General features: G+C 40.6%; 1 protein-coding gene across 10 annotated transcripts in view; it reads right to left on the bottom strand.

The window, feature by feature from the left end:
* Positions 1-552: 552 nt before the first annotated feature.
* The window catches only part of cast (calpastatin), a 199,675-nt gene continuing 181,659 nt past the window's right edge, over positions 553-18,568 (bottom strand). For 8 of the 10 annotated variants that reach the window (XM_067982866.1, XM_067982872.1, XM_067982876.1 and 5 more), the window contains 11 exons: positions 16,202-16,297; positions 15,690-15,752; positions 14,639-14,764; positions 13,122-13,178; positions 12,306-12,395; positions 8,157-8,252; positions 7,639-7,701; positions 6,690-6,788; positions 4,812-4,898; positions 3,492-3,559; positions 553-1,177 (listed from right to left, as the gene is read on the bottom strand). In XM_067982866.1, coding sequence (XP_067838967.1) covers positions 3,506-3,559; positions 4,812-4,898; positions 6,690-6,788; positions 7,639-7,701; positions 8,157-8,252; positions 12,306-12,395; positions 13,122-13,178; positions 14,639-14,764; positions 15,690-15,752; positions 16,202-16,297 — 831 coding nt within the window. In that variant the 3' untranslated portion in view covers positions 553-1,177; positions 3,492-3,505. The remainder of the gene's footprint in view (positions 1,178-3,491; positions 3,560-4,811; positions 4,899-6,689; positions 6,789-7,638; positions 7,702-8,156; positions 8,253-12,305; positions 12,396-13,121; positions 13,179-14,638; positions 14,765-15,689; positions 15,753-16,201; positions 16,298-18,568) is intronic. The other 2 variants (XM_067982868.1, XM_067982870.1) reach the window with 2 other exon arrangements.

Here is an 18,568-nt window from a genome sequence, read left to right as displayed (position 1 = left end):
CACAGTAGCTGCAGGTTTGTGCCTATGCTTCCTCATAAAGCAAATTCCCAATCCCATTTAGCCTGTAAGGGTGAGGATGAAAGTTCCAAGTTCCTGCTACAGGAAACTAGCTAAGGATAATGAATTCTTTTGTAAAGTATGCAGTTACTTCCAAGTTAGGTTCAAAACAAAGAATATTTTTTGCTATTCGAGTTTTTGACTTACTAATTCCACTTCTAAACCTAATCAATGTGGAGAATATCAGATGCTATTTATTGATCTCATAACAGCTTTAATAGAGTATTATTGTCTAGAACAATTTGTCCAATCTTTGAGACAAGAAACATGATGAGGAAGACATTGCTAACTGGACGGTCAGGAGATATTCATCCTCAGGTGAAGAGCCTTGGGCCCGATCTTTTGGGTCCTGCTTATAAACGATGCTTACAGAGTATCACATCAATGTGCTGGGGATGGTCTGAGTATGTTCAGCATTTTTTAAAAAGTACTTTTTCTTGTACTGAAATTCCTCCCCTAAATTAAGTCGAGATACAAATAAAATGACAATCACACTTTGTAAATTCATTGCATTTTATTTTCAGATTCTCTTGTTAACCACGTGATTCAGGTTCTGTAATACACCCAAAGCCATAATCCGGAAGTATGCTTGAACAGTTGCGTTCCAAACAAAATGTTTTATGTGATGCAGCATCAGGAAAAATATAGAATATCTGGACAGCTCTTTCAGCCCTTTACAGTCAAAGTAAACATTTTACTGTGCATAGTCTTTAGACATTTCCTGACTGAGACTGAAAACACAAGATCTGCACAGATTAATGTACTGCGGCAATTGCCTCACATCAAAAATGTAACATTTTTTTGTGACAAAATATTTTAGCGGTAAACATTTCCTTCCCACTTACAAAAAAGATTTAAGTTTTTAAATATATAAATCCAGTTTGAGGACCGTCAGAGAGCATGTAATGTTTTATACAGTGATGTAAAGCTAGAATTAGTAAGTTGAGTTGGAATTTCTATTATGCTCAACTTTGAGTGTTCAATACATTCATTACATCCCCATAAATCGTGTTACAGCAACTCTTTAGAAAATTGAAAGAAAACCACAGATATTTATACAGAGGCACATTCCCAATGAAAAAATAATAATTTGCACAGTGGTCAGTTTTTAAACCAGGACCTGCAGAGGAAGAAAACAATCCGTTAAATTTAAAATACAAAAATAAACCCAATCAGTGCTAAGGTAGATTTTGGTAGAGTTCCCTGATCTCCCACCATAATGTTGGCGGAATCTCCCACCATAATGTTGGCGGAATCTCCCACCATAATTTTGGCGGAATCTCCCACCATAATATCGGCAGAATCTCCCACCGTAATGTTGCTTTACTAGTCTGCAGGACAGCTCTCCAAATTTGTGCGCCAATATCCAGACATTGGTAAGGACAAGACTGCAAGGTTGACTGGGCTGGGATTCCCAACTTCCTATCCTTTTGTCCTCTATTCACGACGATACCTCCGCAGCTGTTGATTTGCTCAAACACTCCCTCACCTCCACCTTTGAAGCCCTTGTCCCCAGTGAAACCTTCAATGTCTCCCATCCTAATCATTCCCCCTGGGACAAGGCCCATCTTCTGTCCCTCAACTCCAAGGTATGCAGCCTTGAGTTTATTTGGCACACAACTGCCTTAGCCAGCAATCACCAGAACTGGACCACACTGTGCTCCACCGAGCCTCGTTCTTCTCCCCCAAAACTGCCCACTACTCTAGGATCCTGCTGGAGGGCAAAGATAACTTCCCCACTTTTTTCTCCATTGTTAACTGTCTCCTTAAACCCTTCTCCCTTGCCCCCTCCACTCTCACCTTGAACAACAAATGGGAGGAACTCAGCATTTCTTTATCACCAAGACAGAGACCATCCATTCAGACCAGCAGCCTTTGCTGCATCCATCCCTTCCCTTTGCAAGCCTCTTCCCCCACCCGCCCTGAATTACCATCTCTCTCTAGTTTTTCTCCCATCACCACCCATTATTCTTTCCAAGCTTATCTAATCCATGAGACCCACCTCCTGCTCCCTCAACCCTTATACCCATTAAACTGCCGACCACCCACCTTTCATTCCTGGTCACCATGCTAGCTGACATTGTAAGTGTTTCCCACTACTGAGTTTCCATTGCCCTCCCTTTCAAACCCACCATCAGCAACACTCCTCATTAAAAAAAACCACCTCAACCCCTCTGTCCATCCCATCTACAGTCTCCCTTTTCGCTCCAACGTCTTTGCATGTCTTGTTGCCTCCCAGATGCATACCCAGCTCTCCCATAGCTCCTGTTTAAATTCCTCCAGACCCTTGCACAGCACTGAAATGGTCCCAACCAAAGTCATGAATGACATTGTCTGTGACTGTGACCATGGTACATTATCCCTCGTCGTCCTTCTTGACTAATCTGTAGTCTTTGACATGGTCGACCGCACCATCTTCCTTTAATGCCTCTCCTTGACGTGTTGTCCAACTTGGTGCTAATGCCCTCACTTAGTTTCACCCTTACCTATTGAATCATAGTCCTAGTACCTCATAGCAATGGCTTCTTTTCCAACTTTACACTATCATGTTGGAGCTCCCCCAAATATCCATTTACATGCTGCACCTTGATCACATCATCAACCGACATGGGGTCAGCTTCCACATGTACACTGATGACGCCTACCTCTACCTCTCCAACATCACTCTCAATCCCTCCACTGCCTCTACGCTTTCAGATTGCTTATTCGTCATCCAGTCTTGGAGAAGCTGCAATTTCCTCCAGCAGGTAACTCATGCGGGTTGGGGGTAGGATCTCGTGGGTGGGAATTGGAGCTGCCCACGCAACAGAGACCTGGACTTTCCTTGTAGGGCCCCACAAAGATAAGCTTAAATCTTACCTTTTAGAGCCACTGTTCCTACCGCAACAGGTTTCACTGAGCGGGTGGCAGTGGCAGATGCCCCGCTCTATTGGCGGTGAAAATGTCACTGGGGTCCTAATGACATCATGGGACCCCGATTTGCATGCATTAATGAAGTTTCTGTCTGAGTCAGGTGGGTGCGTCAGCCGCCTTAAAAAAGGACCCAGCTAAAGCGGCAGCAAACAGGAACAGGTTTTCAGCAGCGATTTTAACTGCCTTGTTCCCATTGGGCAGGGTGGGTTAAAATCACCCTCAATATATCGACAATGTGGGCTTGCAGGGAGGATAAAAATGATGAATAGTGAAAACAACAAACTTTCTGGAATACTGGGGCAACAGTAGGTCTGCAATGAGATAGAAAGAATTATAGGTGCAGTCTTATATGCAGTGGCAAGAAGCCCTGACATACTTAGAGATGCTACAGTTTGAATCTCTAGCTGGTTTATCTTTGCCTCTTTACCTGGGAAGATATCAATATCCTATATGAGGTTAAACAAATGAGGAAATTCTAAGATACTAAGAACCTACTTTGAACATTTCATATTTTTTGTTACCTGTTTTGCAGGCTTTAATGTTTACGACCTTTCTTTGCATCAGATTTAGCAGTAGATTGATCTTTTTTCTGTTTTAAAAGAATAAATAAGGTGAAACAAATATTGCAATAAGCTATCACTATATACGGTAGGTTGAAATATAAAATAGCTTGTTTCTATTCAGATCTTTCCGAGCTCCAAGTTGGAGCACGAACAAGTAGGAAGATACATTTTGCCATGTATATGTATTCAGGCTCTCATTATTTTACATAGTGCAAAAATATAATGATGCAAGACCCTAGTGCTGCTCATTTTACAAACAAAATATATTTGGCTGTCAACTTTGTACGAAGTCTGTGTAAAAAAAAAAGTTGAAATATAATCTTGCAAGTTCTATCTGTGATTATTTATCTCCCTGGGGAGGTAAGTTAAGAGTCCATGACCGATCAATTGTAGTCAGCTGGAGGCAGCAGGTTTGATAGACCAATAAACTCTTTTGATTCCATACTATTCTATATAGCATTTTGGGACTGCAGCCAAAAGTATCCATCCCCCTCAGTCCAAAAATATTGTACCATTTTCATGGTCGGGCCTCATTAAAATTTTCGCAGCAAGTTGTCCACTTGTTTGCAGTGCTGAAAGGCGCCTCGCTGACTGGGGAGTTGGGAGATCCAGTGCTCCTCTGCAGAGCTGCGCTGGTAGTATTTAATAAAAGGGGGGTGCCATGGAGGTTCTGATAGCGGAAAGGACAATTTTTGTGGAGCCAGGAGGAGCATGCAGACATACCAGCCTTCATCCCCCCCACAAATACAGCGACAGGGTGTTGCTCCAAAAGTTTGTTCCCGCCACACACCCCCGCAGGGCAGATGTCCAGATAGTGCCATAAATGGCACAGTGACCACCTTTTATGCTAATGAATTCATCCTAGGGATTTGGGATGGGGGTCATTGCCAGGCTAGACTGGTAAGCAGAAGTCTCGCTCCACCGCAGTTCCAGCTCAAAACCCGAGGCCTTTTCCTTCTAGTGAGAAATCTACCTTTAAACTTGAGCTTTATTCTCATTTATACAGAGGATTTCTGGTGAGGAGAAACTGAAAATCTAATGCATTGCCCAGACATTCAGCGAACTCAGGAATAGTTCTATTCTATTTTTGCTGGTATATATAGACTTTCCAATTTTGGGTCACACAGCTCATGTTTCTATGTAGCAGGCAATTCCTCAACACAATTGATTCACCATTGCATATAAGGTAAAAATTCTACAAAGTTATAAGTTCAGGTGTGAAGTTAGGGATGGTTTTATATTCCACATTAAAGCATTCCTGCTCATACTTGTCTTTACCTTTGGTGATTTAGGTCCTACGTCACTGGTTTTGGGGGGTGTTACGGATGAAGCCGCCTTGCTTACATCTCCAGTTTTATGATCTGCCTGTGGGAACGCATTAGCTCATAGTTACAGGTGCAAAACTGCAGATTTAAACCCATCATCCATAACTTACTGATGCAGTTTGGATGATTGCTTTGTTCAGTGGCATGCATGTGCTCCATGTGGATACTGCTGTAATCTTTCATTGTATGGATACATTTTTTGAGATCTTATTTGAATTCTTATTAAGAAAAACAAAGTAATTTAAAAAAAAGACAGCATATATTTGGAAAATTTAGGCTACAATGCACAAATACTTTTTTTATCCAATGAAGCAAATGTCATTTCACAATGAATATTAAAATAGAAGAGAATTCTGGAGGAATACACTGAATGTAAGCACTCAACCACTCTATGAAGAAAATTATTAAACTTAATGCTAGTTTTATTACTTGCATGGAAACCCCTGAATTGGTGACTTCAGCAGGGCAGCCTAGCAGGGGAGAAGGCCCAATGAGGAAAGTAAACTTGAATTATTCCATTGGAAACAAGTGAGGTCACAACTTCGGACCAGCTTGAGAACTACGCCCGAGCCATGGGATCCCAGGAATCCACACTATTGGATGAATTTCTCCCAATTTATTCACAGTTGGTTGTGAGATATTATTGGTGCCAGGATTCAGGTGCTACCTTTCCCTTTCTGGGATTAAGGAGTTGGGTAAATTTTCCTCTTCTTGCACTTGGCATAAAGGATCACCTGCACACAGTGCATAAAGGAAAATTGAGCAGGGAGAACCATATGTCCTGATTATCTGCCCATTTAATTTAATGGATGAATAATTGGGCAGGCTTTGCTAGAGGTGTATGATCCTCCCCACTCGATTTTCCTCTATTGGCTCTGCCTAGGAGTTCCTTTACGCCAAGCGCAATAAGAAGAAATTAGTTCCAGTTGAAAAGCTAGCACCAGCTCAGGCATAATGGACTGAATGGCTTTCTACTGTGCTGTAAATTCTGTAATCTATGATTCCTTTAGTTTTCCCTCGAGTGACAGAATGTGATTTGGCGGCAGGGCTATTCCACTATGGAAAGCTCAAGTGAAAGGGCTCTATTAAAACATCAGTATGTACATATGCGCATGAATCCTGGTATTGAGAATATCAAACAGCCAGCAAGGCCGAGAACAAAGAATAAAAGATGTTTCAAAAGACTAAGCTGATCCAGTCTGTCTTCAAATTTATGCACGTGCTGTCAGCTCCCTTGGTGCTTTGGTAAATGGAGTTGAGATACAGATCAGTCATGATCTAACTGAAATGGTGAAACAGGCTCGAGGGGCTGAATGACCTACTCCTGTTCCTATGTTATAGGGGAGAAAGAGAAAGGGAAAATCTGCTAGAGAACTGTGAGATGTGATTCTATAATCCATTGCCCGAGTGGGCAGCAGCACTCAGAGTACAGCTTGGGAAATGCAACGCATGATTTTCCATCCACTGATTCTGGATCAGGGAGCCTCTAGGAGGCCAAGGCAAATAGGGTTAATGATGAAAATATGTTCTATGGATCACTTGTATTAAAATGGAGACAAGTACATTACAAACACCCACACATAAAGCACTAAAGGAATAAAAGTAATTTTAAAGTAATTCATTGTTTAGACCCTGTAAATCCCAGGGTCTTAGAAATCCAGCCCTGCTTTTGACAATAATGAAAATAAGCATCGATTAAATACATTTTAGGATATCCAAGAACTATTTTATTCAAATTAGACTGTTTAAGGGTTATTTAAAGAATGAAACATTTTTGAGAAAAAGGATTTTAAGGTTCAAAATATGGAATATTGGTAGAAGTGAGCCATACCCTTTTCTGCTTGGAGATCTCTGCCACAGAATGTGAAGCTGCAGTACAGGAGTCGAAATCTGATGACAGCATGTCTGCCAGTTCAGTCTGTGTCAGTGACTGTCAATAAACATGACCCATTTAATCAGTCTCATACATAATTCAGATAATACAAATCTGAGATACACCAAGTAAAATTAAACCAATTTAAACATAAAGATGCTTCAATTCCACAATACTATGGCAACATTTTTAAAAAATGGCATGGCTGGTATCTCTCTTTACCTCCCTGATTTTTAAATTCTGGTCCTTTTAGGCCCTCACATGCCATGCCCCATTTTCCTTGGTGAGCAGATTACCTCAGCCAGCCTGAGTCAACTGATAAAGCATGTGGAACAGCAGAGTGGGTGGTATATCGATGGTGGTAAAGCACTAGAAGAGCTGGTGAGGGACCTTAAAGGGGCAGAAGCGCCCTGAAGATTGAAGGTGATGTCCCACTGAAGCCTCGGTTGAGACCAGGGCCCTTTAGCAGGTAAGTGCTGAGGACCAAAATGGATGGAGAGGAGTCCACTACAAGGACCTCTCCCTCCAAAGGGGCATCTTAGAAGGTAGGAGAAGTGATGAGCCAAATTTCCTTTCCTCATCTCTGACTTTATGTTCTAAGTACTTTCATGCTGCTCTTGTCCTCCTGCCCAACGTTAAGAAGGAGGCCACACACACTCGCCATTTCTGTTTCTTCTAAAACTCAGAATGTGCAAGTGTGGAATCCTCCAATCTTAGACAATAACTGGAGTATCACTGCCGATCCTAACCCTGGCACTGAATGGAGTAGTATCCTCTAACAAACTTCCACCACTACCCTTAATATAATAAGGACATCAGAATCACTGACTTATGGAAAGGAGTCCTGAAGGGTTTTACTACAGGGAACCAAATTCTCGTTCATGAAAAACCATAATTTGAGCTTTACCTTCCCTGTTACCTTTGGTTTTGTTCCTGGACCAGTAGAAGAAGAGGCCGTTTTACCTTTATCCTGTTGCAAAAAACAAACTTATCAGATTCTTCTTAGGGGCATCAGCAATATTTAGAATTGAAAGCAGCTGGTAAAGCAGCAACACAAATATGGTAAATATGGTCTATAGTTCAGCATCCTGAAGAGAAATCACTCAAGTGTAAATGTGGTGTACACACATCAGTGTATACCTCATTTGATCAGTAAGTTGAATATCCCGCAGCATTTAGTTATTATATAGCAAGATTAATCAATGGAGGGTATTGGACTGTACTGACTTTAGTTTTAGATTAACCATTCAGTGTTTACACTTTTATAATTACTGTGATTTTAGGATCACTTCTGCTATTGTACCATAATTACAAAAGTTTTTTACATTCAAAACGTTTCTTGCTTTTCTGTATTTAGAAATATTTTGAAAGTAGTGAAGTATTAAACAAATATTGACTTAATACAAACTAATTGTTGGACTGAACCTTAGGATCAGGTTGCTCTGTAAATCTGTAATCAGGTGGTATAGATTCTTCAGTTTCCCCCACGAGCTGAGCCTTCTTCTTGGAAGCATCTGATTCCTGAAAATATGAGAAATAAAAATATTTTTAAAAATCAATCAAAATTCACGTAAATATTAAGGCTAAATATCCATATATTGTGTTTCAATAAAATATTTGGTAGAGCTAACTAAATTAAATCAGCATTTCTATAATTATTTAATTGTACTATAAGTCTGATCCCCATCTTCATTCCCTCAAGTTCAAGGTGCAAACTTCAGCATATCTTGTGCACAGCAGGTATAGCCGTCAATCACTGGATGTGCCATACCATTGAACCAAACTGCTTTGTCATTAAGATTTAGATCAATCATTCAGCTGCCTCTGCTGCTACCTTTGCTTTCCCGTGTGCACTAAGCTCTTCCCTGCCCTAGCCCAGAACCAGCATCTATCGCTAGTTTCTGATCTCCCCTCAAACCCTCTCCAAGCTCATCTTGTCCATGAGACTCACCTCTTGCTGACCTGACCCAATTACTATTAAACCGCTGACTACCCCAACTTCCCTTCCCTGGCTACATGCTAGATGACAGGGTAAGTGGTTCCCTCTCCTCAAGTACTGTCCACCTTCCTTTCAAAATCACTGTCATCACTACCTTCCACAAAAAACCCACTCCTCCTAATATCTCCTCCTTTGGCTTGGCGTCCATTCTATGATTACACCTCTATGAAATACTTTGCGATCTTTTGTAGGCTAAAGGCGCTGTATAAATGCAAGTTGTTTTTGTGGGACGCTCAGGGAAGTTATTTCGCCACCTTTCGAACAAGGAAGAATAACAAACACCCTTGTAATTTAAAAAAATTAGTTAATAGGAAGGGCACTGGAGGAAGTAAGAATAGCAGGTCCCATTACTGTTACCATGACACAGTGAAATCAATGGACTGAGGGCAGGATAGTGTCACCAACAGACCGATTTCATATGTACAGATGTATATTAGCTCCAACCAAGAAACAGACTTTGTTGATTAGGTGATCATGACATAGAAACATAGAAAATAGGAGCAGGAGTAGGCCATTCGGCCCTTCGAGCCTGCTCCACCATTCAATATGATCATGGCTGATCCTCTATCTCAATACCATATTTCCGCTCTCTCCCCATACCCCTTGATGCCTTTTGTGTCTAGAAATCTATCTAGCTCCTTCTTAAATATATTCAGTGACTTGGCCTCCACAGCCTTCTGTGGTAGAGAATTCCACAGATTCACCACCCTCTGAGTGAAGAAATTTCTCCTCATCTCAGTCCTAAATGTCCTACCCCGTATCCTGAGACTGTGACCCCTCGTTCTAGGCCTCCCAACCAGGGGAAACATCCTCCCTGCATCCAGTCTGTCTAGCCCCGTCAGAATTTTATATGTTTCAATGAGATCCCCTCTCATTCTTCTAAACTCGAGTGAATACAGGCCGAGTCGACCCAATCTCTCCTCAGACGACAGTCCTGCCATCCCAGGAATCAGTCTGGTGAACCTTCGCTGCACTCCCTCTATGGCAAGTAAATCCTTTCTTAGGTAAGGAGAACAAAACTGCATACAATTCTCCGGGTGTGGTCTCACCAAGGTCCTGTATAACTGCAGTAAGACATCCTTGCTCCTATACTCAAATCCTCTTGCAATGAAGGCTAATATACCATTTGCCTTCCTAACTGCTTGCTGCACCTGCATGTTTGCTTTCAGTGACTGGTGTACAAGGACACCCAGGTCCCTTTGTACATCAACATTCGCCAATCTATCAGCATTTAAATAATACTCTGCCTTTCTGCTTTTCCTTCCGAAGTGGATAACTTCACATTTATCCACATTATACTGCATCTGCATGTATTTGCCCACTCACTCAACTTGTCTAAATCGCTTTGAAGCCTCTTTGCATCCTCCTCGCAACTCACATTCCCACCTAGTTTTGTGTCGTCAGCAAACTTGGAAATATTACATTTGGTTCCCTCATCCAAATCATTGATATATATTGTGAATAGCTGGGGCCCAAGCACTGATCCCTGTGGTACCCCACTAGTCACTGCCTGCCACCTTGAAAAAGACACATTTATTCCTACTCTCTGTTTCCTGTCTGTTAACCAATTTTCAATCCATACCAGTATATTACCGCCAATCCCATGTGCTTTAATTTTGCACACTAACCTCTTATGTGGGACTTTATCAAAGGCCTTCTGAAAATCCAAATAAACAACATCCACTGGTTCTCCCTTATCTATTCTACCAGTTACATCCTCAAAAAAACTCCAGTAGGTTTGTCAAACATGATTTCCCTTTCATAAATCCATGTTGACTTTGTCTAATTCCGTTGATATTTTCTAAGTGTCCTGTTATCACATCCTTTATAATGGACTCTAGCATTTTCCCTACTACTGATGTTAGGCTAACCAGTCTGTAGTTCCCTGTTTTCTCTCCTTCCTTTTTTAAATAGTGGGGTTACATTTGCCACCCTCCAATCTGCAGGAACTGTTCCATAATCTGTAGAATTTTGGAAGATGACAACTAATGCATCCACTATTTCCATGGCTACCTCTTTTAGTACTCTGGGATGCAGATTATCAGGCTCTGGGGATTTATCGGCTTTCAGTCCCATTAATTTCTCCAGCAGTATTTTTTTACTAATACTAATTTCCATTAATTCCTCCTTCTCACTAGTCCCTTGGTTCCCTAGCATTTCTGGGAAGTTCTGTGAAGACAGAACCAAAATATTTGTTTAATTGCTCTGCCAGTTCCCTGTTCCCCATTATAATTTTTTTATTTGCTGAATTCTAAACTGCTCCCAATCCTCAGGCTTGCTACTTTTTCTGGCAATTTTATATGACTCCACTTTGGATCTAATACTATCCTTAATTTCTTTTGCTAGCCATGGTTGGGCCACACTTCTTTTTGTGTTTTTGCGCCAGAAAGGAATATATAATTGTTCAATTCATGCATTTGTTTCTTAAATGTTAGCCATTGCCTATCCACCGTCATGCCTTTTAATGAAGCTTCTCAATCTATTATAGCCAACTCACTCCTCATACCTTCCTAGTTTCCTTTGTTTAGATTTAGGACCCTAGTTTCGGATTGGACTACTTCACTTTCCATCTTAATGAAGAATTCTATCATATTATGGTCACTCTTCCCTAAAGGACCCCGGACAACAAGATTATTAATTAACCCCTTCTCATTGCACAATATCCAATCTAGGATAGCCTGTTCCCTGGTTGGCTCCTCAACGTACTGGTCTAAAAAAACATCTCTTACACACTCCAGGAATTCATCCTCCACAGTATTAGTGCTAATTTGGTTTGGCCAGTCTATATGCAGATTAAAATCATGCATGATTACTGTAGTACCCTTGTTACATGCATCTCTAATTTCCTGTTTGATGCCATCCCCTACATTACCACTACTGTTTGGAGGCCTATAGATAATTCCTGCCAGTGTTTTCTGCCCCTTGGTGCTTCTTAACTTCACCCAGACTGATTCTACATCTTGATTTTCTGAGCCAATATCCTTTCCCCCTATTGCTCTGATTTCATCCTTTACTAACAATGCCACCCACCTCCTTTTCCTTTTTGCCTGTCCTTCCTAAATATCGACTACCCTTGGATATTCAGCTCCCAGTCATGGTCACCCTGCAGCCATGTCTCTGTAATTGCTATTAAATCATATCCGTTTACATCTATTTGCGCTGTTAATTCATCTACCTTATTACAAATGCTTCGTGCATTCAGATACAGTGCCTTTAGATTTGTCTTTTTAACATTTTTAGACATCTTAACATTTTTTTGTACTACGGCCCTATTTGTCTTATTACCATTTTTTTCTTACCTGGACCCTATTTGTTGTCTTTTGTTTGTACGCTCTGTCCCTTCCTGACACAATCTGGTTATCCTTACCCCAATCACTTTCCTGCACTGCTTCTTTGTCTTTTCTCTTTAGCATTCTAGATTTCTCTCCACCGGGACCCTCCCCCCCCCCTTATTTAGTTTAAAGCCCTATCTACCTCCCGAGTTATTCGATTCGCTAGAACTCTAGTCCCAACATGGTTCAGCATATGATGCAATAACAGGAATCTTATTCAAAGACTGAAAGTTTCATTTGTACCTTAACCGCAGGACCAGTGTATTTTGGAGTTGAATTGTCTGGTGCTTCTGATGGAAGTGTTTCTGCAAGCAGGTCAAATGCATCTTTACCCTTTAAACAAATAAAAGATTTTTTTAAACATTTCTGACCTCACCTGAAACATATTCTGACAGCAGTGAAATATGTTACTGAAGATGTGCCTGTAATGGCGTTTGAGCCTGCCTGCCTCATACAAATTTAGCAGGGTCAGCGCTAGACAGCAACGACTGGTATTCTCTATGCCAATGCACCGATGGTTGACAGGTAATTCATGAGTTTTTGTGAGTTGGTCCGGTGCTTATGGATAATTTCAGCAAGAAGCGGCATGTAGATAAAGCACAGTAGGGGAAAAGGATTGAACCTTGGCGCATCTGGATCAGGCCGTATGTGTACAGGAAGAGCTGTCATTGCTGGTGAAATGCTGACTAAGTGGGGACAGACAGATTGTTTGCAGAGGCACAATATCTTATCACATACTTTTTTTACTCATTCAAAAGGATAGATTGATGTGCTGGGAATGCACAAAGTCACAGTGGGAGATGTTGGAAGAGGGCAAACAGAAGACAAGGACTGAAATTAAATGACAAGTATGTCCCTCAAATTTTACTTGGTGTGTATGGGACCTGACAATATCTGGTTCCAAAGAACAAAGTGTTCTTTTACAGGTTCAATATCGAGTAGTGGAGTCAATTTAGGTTTTAACCCTTTCTCCATAAATGAGACCACAACCCACTAGCCTGTTTCTGCCACGAACAGATATCCCTATATTTCAAACTTTACTATTGTTTTATAACTTACCATAGCACCACTTTGACTTGCAGAAACTGAGGCAGCAGTTGAAGCTTTTAGAGGTGCCTTTGCAAGGAAGAAAAGAAAATTTCAAGTGTTATTTCATTTTCACTTGTTCAGGTTTCCAAATCCATTTCTACCTCCTTTTTTGTAAGACCTTAAATGTGATGTATCAGCTGTAAACTTAAATGAAATCTAAGACCCAGCACACAAGCAAAATCTTTAAGAATTCTGCTGAAAGGAATGTCAACTAGTTGATTAATCTAAAGGAAAAGGGAATTATTGCAATCTGTAAACCAATGACAGTTAATTCACGAGTTTCAACAAAATCGGGAGAGATGTAAAACAGGCTGCCGATTCGCTAGTACCCGTTTTACACTATCGCACAAAGTCAAAATTACTCCCATTGTTCCAGAAAACTCTCGAGTACATTCTAGAAAATCACTGCTTTTACTTCTTGAACTATTCTGCTTCTCCCAGTCTGTGTAAAAATTAAAGAATCCCATAATAACCATGTTGTTTTTGCTACATGCTGCCCTGATCTTTGTATTTACAAATCACCCCTCCTCTGACATCACTGTCAGGAGGTGTGTAGACAACTGCCACCAGAGTCTAACATCCCTTACTGTTCCTCAGTTCTACCCACATTGTTTCCACACCCTGATTATCCTTATTGAAATCCGTTGTTTCTACTGCTTTAACAGTGTCTTTCATCAACATTGCTACTCCTCCTCCTTTCTCAATTTCCCTGCACTTTTGAAAGATCCTATAGCCTGCAATATTTAGCAAGTGCCAAAAATTACAGTGGGCACAATATTGGTATAACTGCAGGATTGTGGCCCGTAGATCTTCGACCAAACAAACTCCAGTTAAGATCATGAACAAACTGACATCAACAGATGTGAGAATTATTTTAGTCAGTTGGAATGAAGCAAAATCCAATTTCCAGGCAACATGATTGTACTACATACTTGATCGCCAGCTCATACTGCCATAGGAGGAGAGATGAATACGTGATACCTAATTCCACTGTAGTTGTGACTCCTGCCCTGATGTAGCGACATCCACCAAGCAAAGTGAGAGGAACAGAATGCCTGTCGTGATTGGCTCTCTGTGGTGCGCCTCCTCATGACCAATCAAGAGTGGTTTTAGTATTAATCCAGGTCTAAGCCACTCATATTCTTTTTAGGCCTCACAGATGTCCAAAAAAACAAAAGGCGTCAGAGGTGACCTCAGAAGATATGTGTCCTGATTGGAGTGTAATAAATCCCCAGGGAATAAGAGCAATTTACAAAATATATTTTCTTCACTCTACCAAAAAAAAATTGCCTCTTTATGAATAAATGAATGAGGATGACATCGTAAAGTCTTTCTGTTTCCTTCTTGGCTCCGATAATCATTTGCTATTATTGGTCATGTGGCTAGCAGCAACTGATCAGGTTGCAAAACTCGAAACAGGAAGAGGCCCTAAGAATTCCCGACCTACTCCACCTTCAGTTTTTAACTGTTTAAGATAGGAACCATACCTGGGTCTGCATAGAGGGCGGTGCTGCAGAATGAGAAACTGGAGCTGAGCAACTTGAAATTGGAGCTTGAGAGCTGTGGCTGAAGTCTGCTGACAGAGAATCCAGGATGTCACCTTCCGTCATACTCTGTGATAACAATACGATAAATGTAGTTAAAACATCTCAAAGACATTTCAAGAACACAAACAAAAAGGCCTCAAACCCTCAATATTGAAACACAAATTAAGAAACAACTTTACTAGTAGTAATTGCCTGTAACACCATCATTATCCCTCCATCCCTTTAGGTTCTCACATGTCATGTTACCCAATGGAAATGATGGCGGGGGAGGGTGACCTCTGTCAATGCCACTTTTGAGCCAACTACTGGGACATGGAAGAGACAGTTGTGGATAATTTCTCACAGTTCCTTCCTTCTGATGGTTCAGTTCAGCCTGAACTTTTTGTGTCCACAAAACTGCGATGCTGACATTGGAAATCACAGAAAGAACCAATGCACAAATATATACTAAGAAAGATGATCAGTACCTTCGTACATCTGTATGAAAGGGAATATTGAGCTGCATTTTTCTTTAAATGGAACTGAATTTAAACATTAAAGTTACAAGATCTGGAACTGGAACTTGTCAAAATCTGTAATATGGCTTCAATAAACAATAGGAAAAAGCTCTAGGCATAGATGAGTTGATGGGACTGAGTTTTCGAAGGGCCAAATTTCATTTTCTCATCTCTGATTTTCTCATCTAAGTACTTTCATGCCTCTCTTGTCCTCCTGCCCAACAGTGAGAAGGAAGCCACACACACTCACCATTTTTGTTTCTTGCAAAACTCAGAATGTGTGAGTGTGGTGTCCTCCAATCTTGGCCAATAACTGGAATATCACTGTCGATCCTAACCCTGGCACTGAGTGAGGTGGTATTCTTTAACAATCTTCCACCACTCCATTAATATAATATGGTCATGAATGTCACTGACTTGTGGCATGGAGTCTTGAGAGTTTTACTATAGGGAAACAAATTCTACTTCAATAAAAAACATAATTTGTGCTTTACCTTCTCTGTTAACTTTGGTTTTGTTCCTGGACCAGTGGAGGAAGCGGCCGTTTTAACTTTATCCTGTGGCAAAAAACAAACTTAATCAGATTCTTCTCGAGGCATCAGAATTATTCGGCATTGAAAGCAACTGGTAAAGCAGCAACATAAATATGGTAAAATACTTCAGCATCCTAGAGAGCATTAATGCATAACATCAGTGTAAACTTCACTGAATCAGCTAGTTGAACAACCAAGGCATTTAGTTAATAAGTAGTAGGATTAACTAATGGAGGGTATTGGTGTGCACTGATTTCAGTTTTAGAATAACTATTCAGCAATTTCTCTTTAATAATGATCAGATTCCTTATGACCTGTGATATCAGGATCATTTCCACTGTTTCAACACAAATACAGAAGTTTTTTTTTCCGTTAAACCATTGTAGAAATGTTTCTAGATATTCTGTATATAGACTTATTTTGAAGTATTGAAACAATTATTGACTTGGCTCAAACTGATTGTTGGACTGAACCTTAGGATCTGGTTGCTCTGTAAATCTGTAATCAGGTGGTATGGATTCTTCAGTTTCTCCTACTCGTTCAGCCTTCTTCTTAGAAACATCTGATTCCTGAAAATATGAGAAATAAAATTAGCTTAAAAAAAAATTAAAATTCACGTAATATATTCAGCTTCAATATCCATATACTGTGCTTCAATAAAATGATTAGTAGAGTTAGTTGAATTGAGTCAACATTTTTGAAATTATTCAACTGTACTGAAAATGTTGCCTGTAAAAACCTATAGCGGTTGACAGAGATGGCGATGAGCAGGACCTGGAGGATGCCCTATGTGCAGTCCCATGTTATTTAATCCAAGCTGGCATGAACCAGATTGATGTATCGGACAGAGGCATTGATGCTGTACTGAGCCAGGTAAATGAACATGGGAAGGAACATGCAGACATTTACCTGAGTCACAAGATTCTTTCACAAGAATTGGTTCATTTAAAGATTGTGGACAGTGCAAGCCTTCATTTCCTAAATGCACTGCCAGTGTGTGAGGCTCCTCACCATCAGCCCAAACTCAAAGATCCCCATTTTGTGCCACGGAATTTATTATCTAAAGAGGAGAATTCTCCAGGCAAAACAAGCTGCTGCAAAACATTCACCAAGGCTAATGAATGATCGATGAAATATTAAATTCACTAAAGGCACGCCATGGGGAAATGCTTATTTCATTGAAGTTTACCAGTTCCATAGTTTTTCCTGGCTTAGGTGCATTAAAAATACCAAGAGCATCCACAAAATATGCACACATTTGCCAGAAATCTTACTGGTTCTTTGCATTGCTACTCAATCCCCAACTGGTCGTTCCAGTAACACTTTCATTTAAATAAAGATGATAAAACCACCAAACCACCAAACCAGAACCTCCTTAAAAGAATGCAGAATAAACACTAAAAAATGATGTCGCAAATGGTATTATCGCTTTGTCCACAGCAAAACCACAAAGAAACATCCTGCAGATTTCATACAACTATGGAGGAAAATCCAGAAGCATGCTAGAAATGGTGGGAACAAAAAACAAAATATTGCAGACACTGGAAATCTGAAGCAAAAACAGAAAACGCTAGAGACACTCATCAGGTCATGGAATCATAGAAAGGTTATAGCACGGAAGGAGGCCATTCGACCCATCGAATCTGTGCCGGCTCTATGCAAGATCAATCCAGCTAGTCCCACTCCCCTACCCTATCCTCGTAGACCTGCAATTTTTTCCCTTTCAAGTATTTATCTAGTTCCCTTTTGAAATCCATGATTGAATCGGCCTCCGCCAACCCCTCGGGCAGTGCATTCCAGATCCTAACCACTCACAGTGTAAAAAGCATTTTCCTCATTTCCCCTTTGGTTCTTTTGCCAATCTATGTCTTCTGGTTCTTGACCCTTCCTCCAATAGGTACAGTTTCTTTCTATCTATTCTGAGACCCTTCATGATTTTGAATGCCTCTATCAAATCTCCTCTCAACCTTCTCTGTTCCAAGGAGAACAACCCCAGCTTCTCCAGTCTATCCACGTAACTAAAGTCCCTCATCCTCAGAATCATTCCAGTAAATCTCTTCTGCACCCTCTCTATGGCCTTCACATCTTTCCTAAAGTGCGGTGCCCAGAACTGGACACAATACTCCAGTTGTGGTCAAACCAGTGTTTTATGAAGGTTCTTCATGACTTCCTTGCTTTTGTACTCTATGCCTCTATTTATAAAGCCAAGGATCCCGTATGCTTTTTTAACCACTTTCTCAACCTGCCCTGCCACCATCACGATTTGTGTACATATAACCCCAGATTTCTCCAGTCCGAAAAACAGTTGTTCACCACTACTCTCTGTTTCCAGTTACTGAGCCAATTCTATGTCCATGCTCCTACTGCCCCTTTTATTCCATGGGCATCTTGATGATAAGCCTATTATGATGCACTTTATTAAACGCCTTTTGAAAGTCCATATACACCACATCAACTGCATTGCCCTCATCGGCCCTCTCTGTAGCCTCATCAAAAAACTCTATCAAGTTAGATAAACACAATTTGCCTTTAAGAAATCTGTGCTGGCTTTCCCTAATCAATCCACACTCATCAAAGTGACTGCTAATTCTGTCCTGGATTATCATTTCTAATAGGGTCAGGAAGAATCCGTCGAGAAAATACAAGCCAGTTGATGTTTCAGGTTTAAAATCTTTTCTCATTAGAAAGAAAGAACTTGCATTTATACAGAGCCTTTCATGGTCCTTAGCACAACCCAAAGTGCTTCAGAATTACTTTTGAATTGTAGTCATTGCTGTTATGTAGGCAAACAAAACAATCAATTTCTGGACAGCAAGAACCCACAAAGAACAATCAGATAA

The sequence above is a fragment of the Heptranchias perlo genome, chromosome 4 (genome assembly GCF_035084215.1).
Source record: "Heptranchias perlo isolate sHepPer1 chromosome 4, sHepPer1.hap1, whole genome shotgun sequence".
Taxonomy (NCBI): domain Eukaryota; kingdom Metazoa; phylum Chordata; class Chondrichthyes; order Hexanchiformes; family Hexanchidae; genus Heptranchias; species Heptranchias perlo.
The sequence above is the reverse complement of the archived record's forward strand: the minus strand, read 5'-3'. Positions and strand labels throughout refer to the sequence as shown.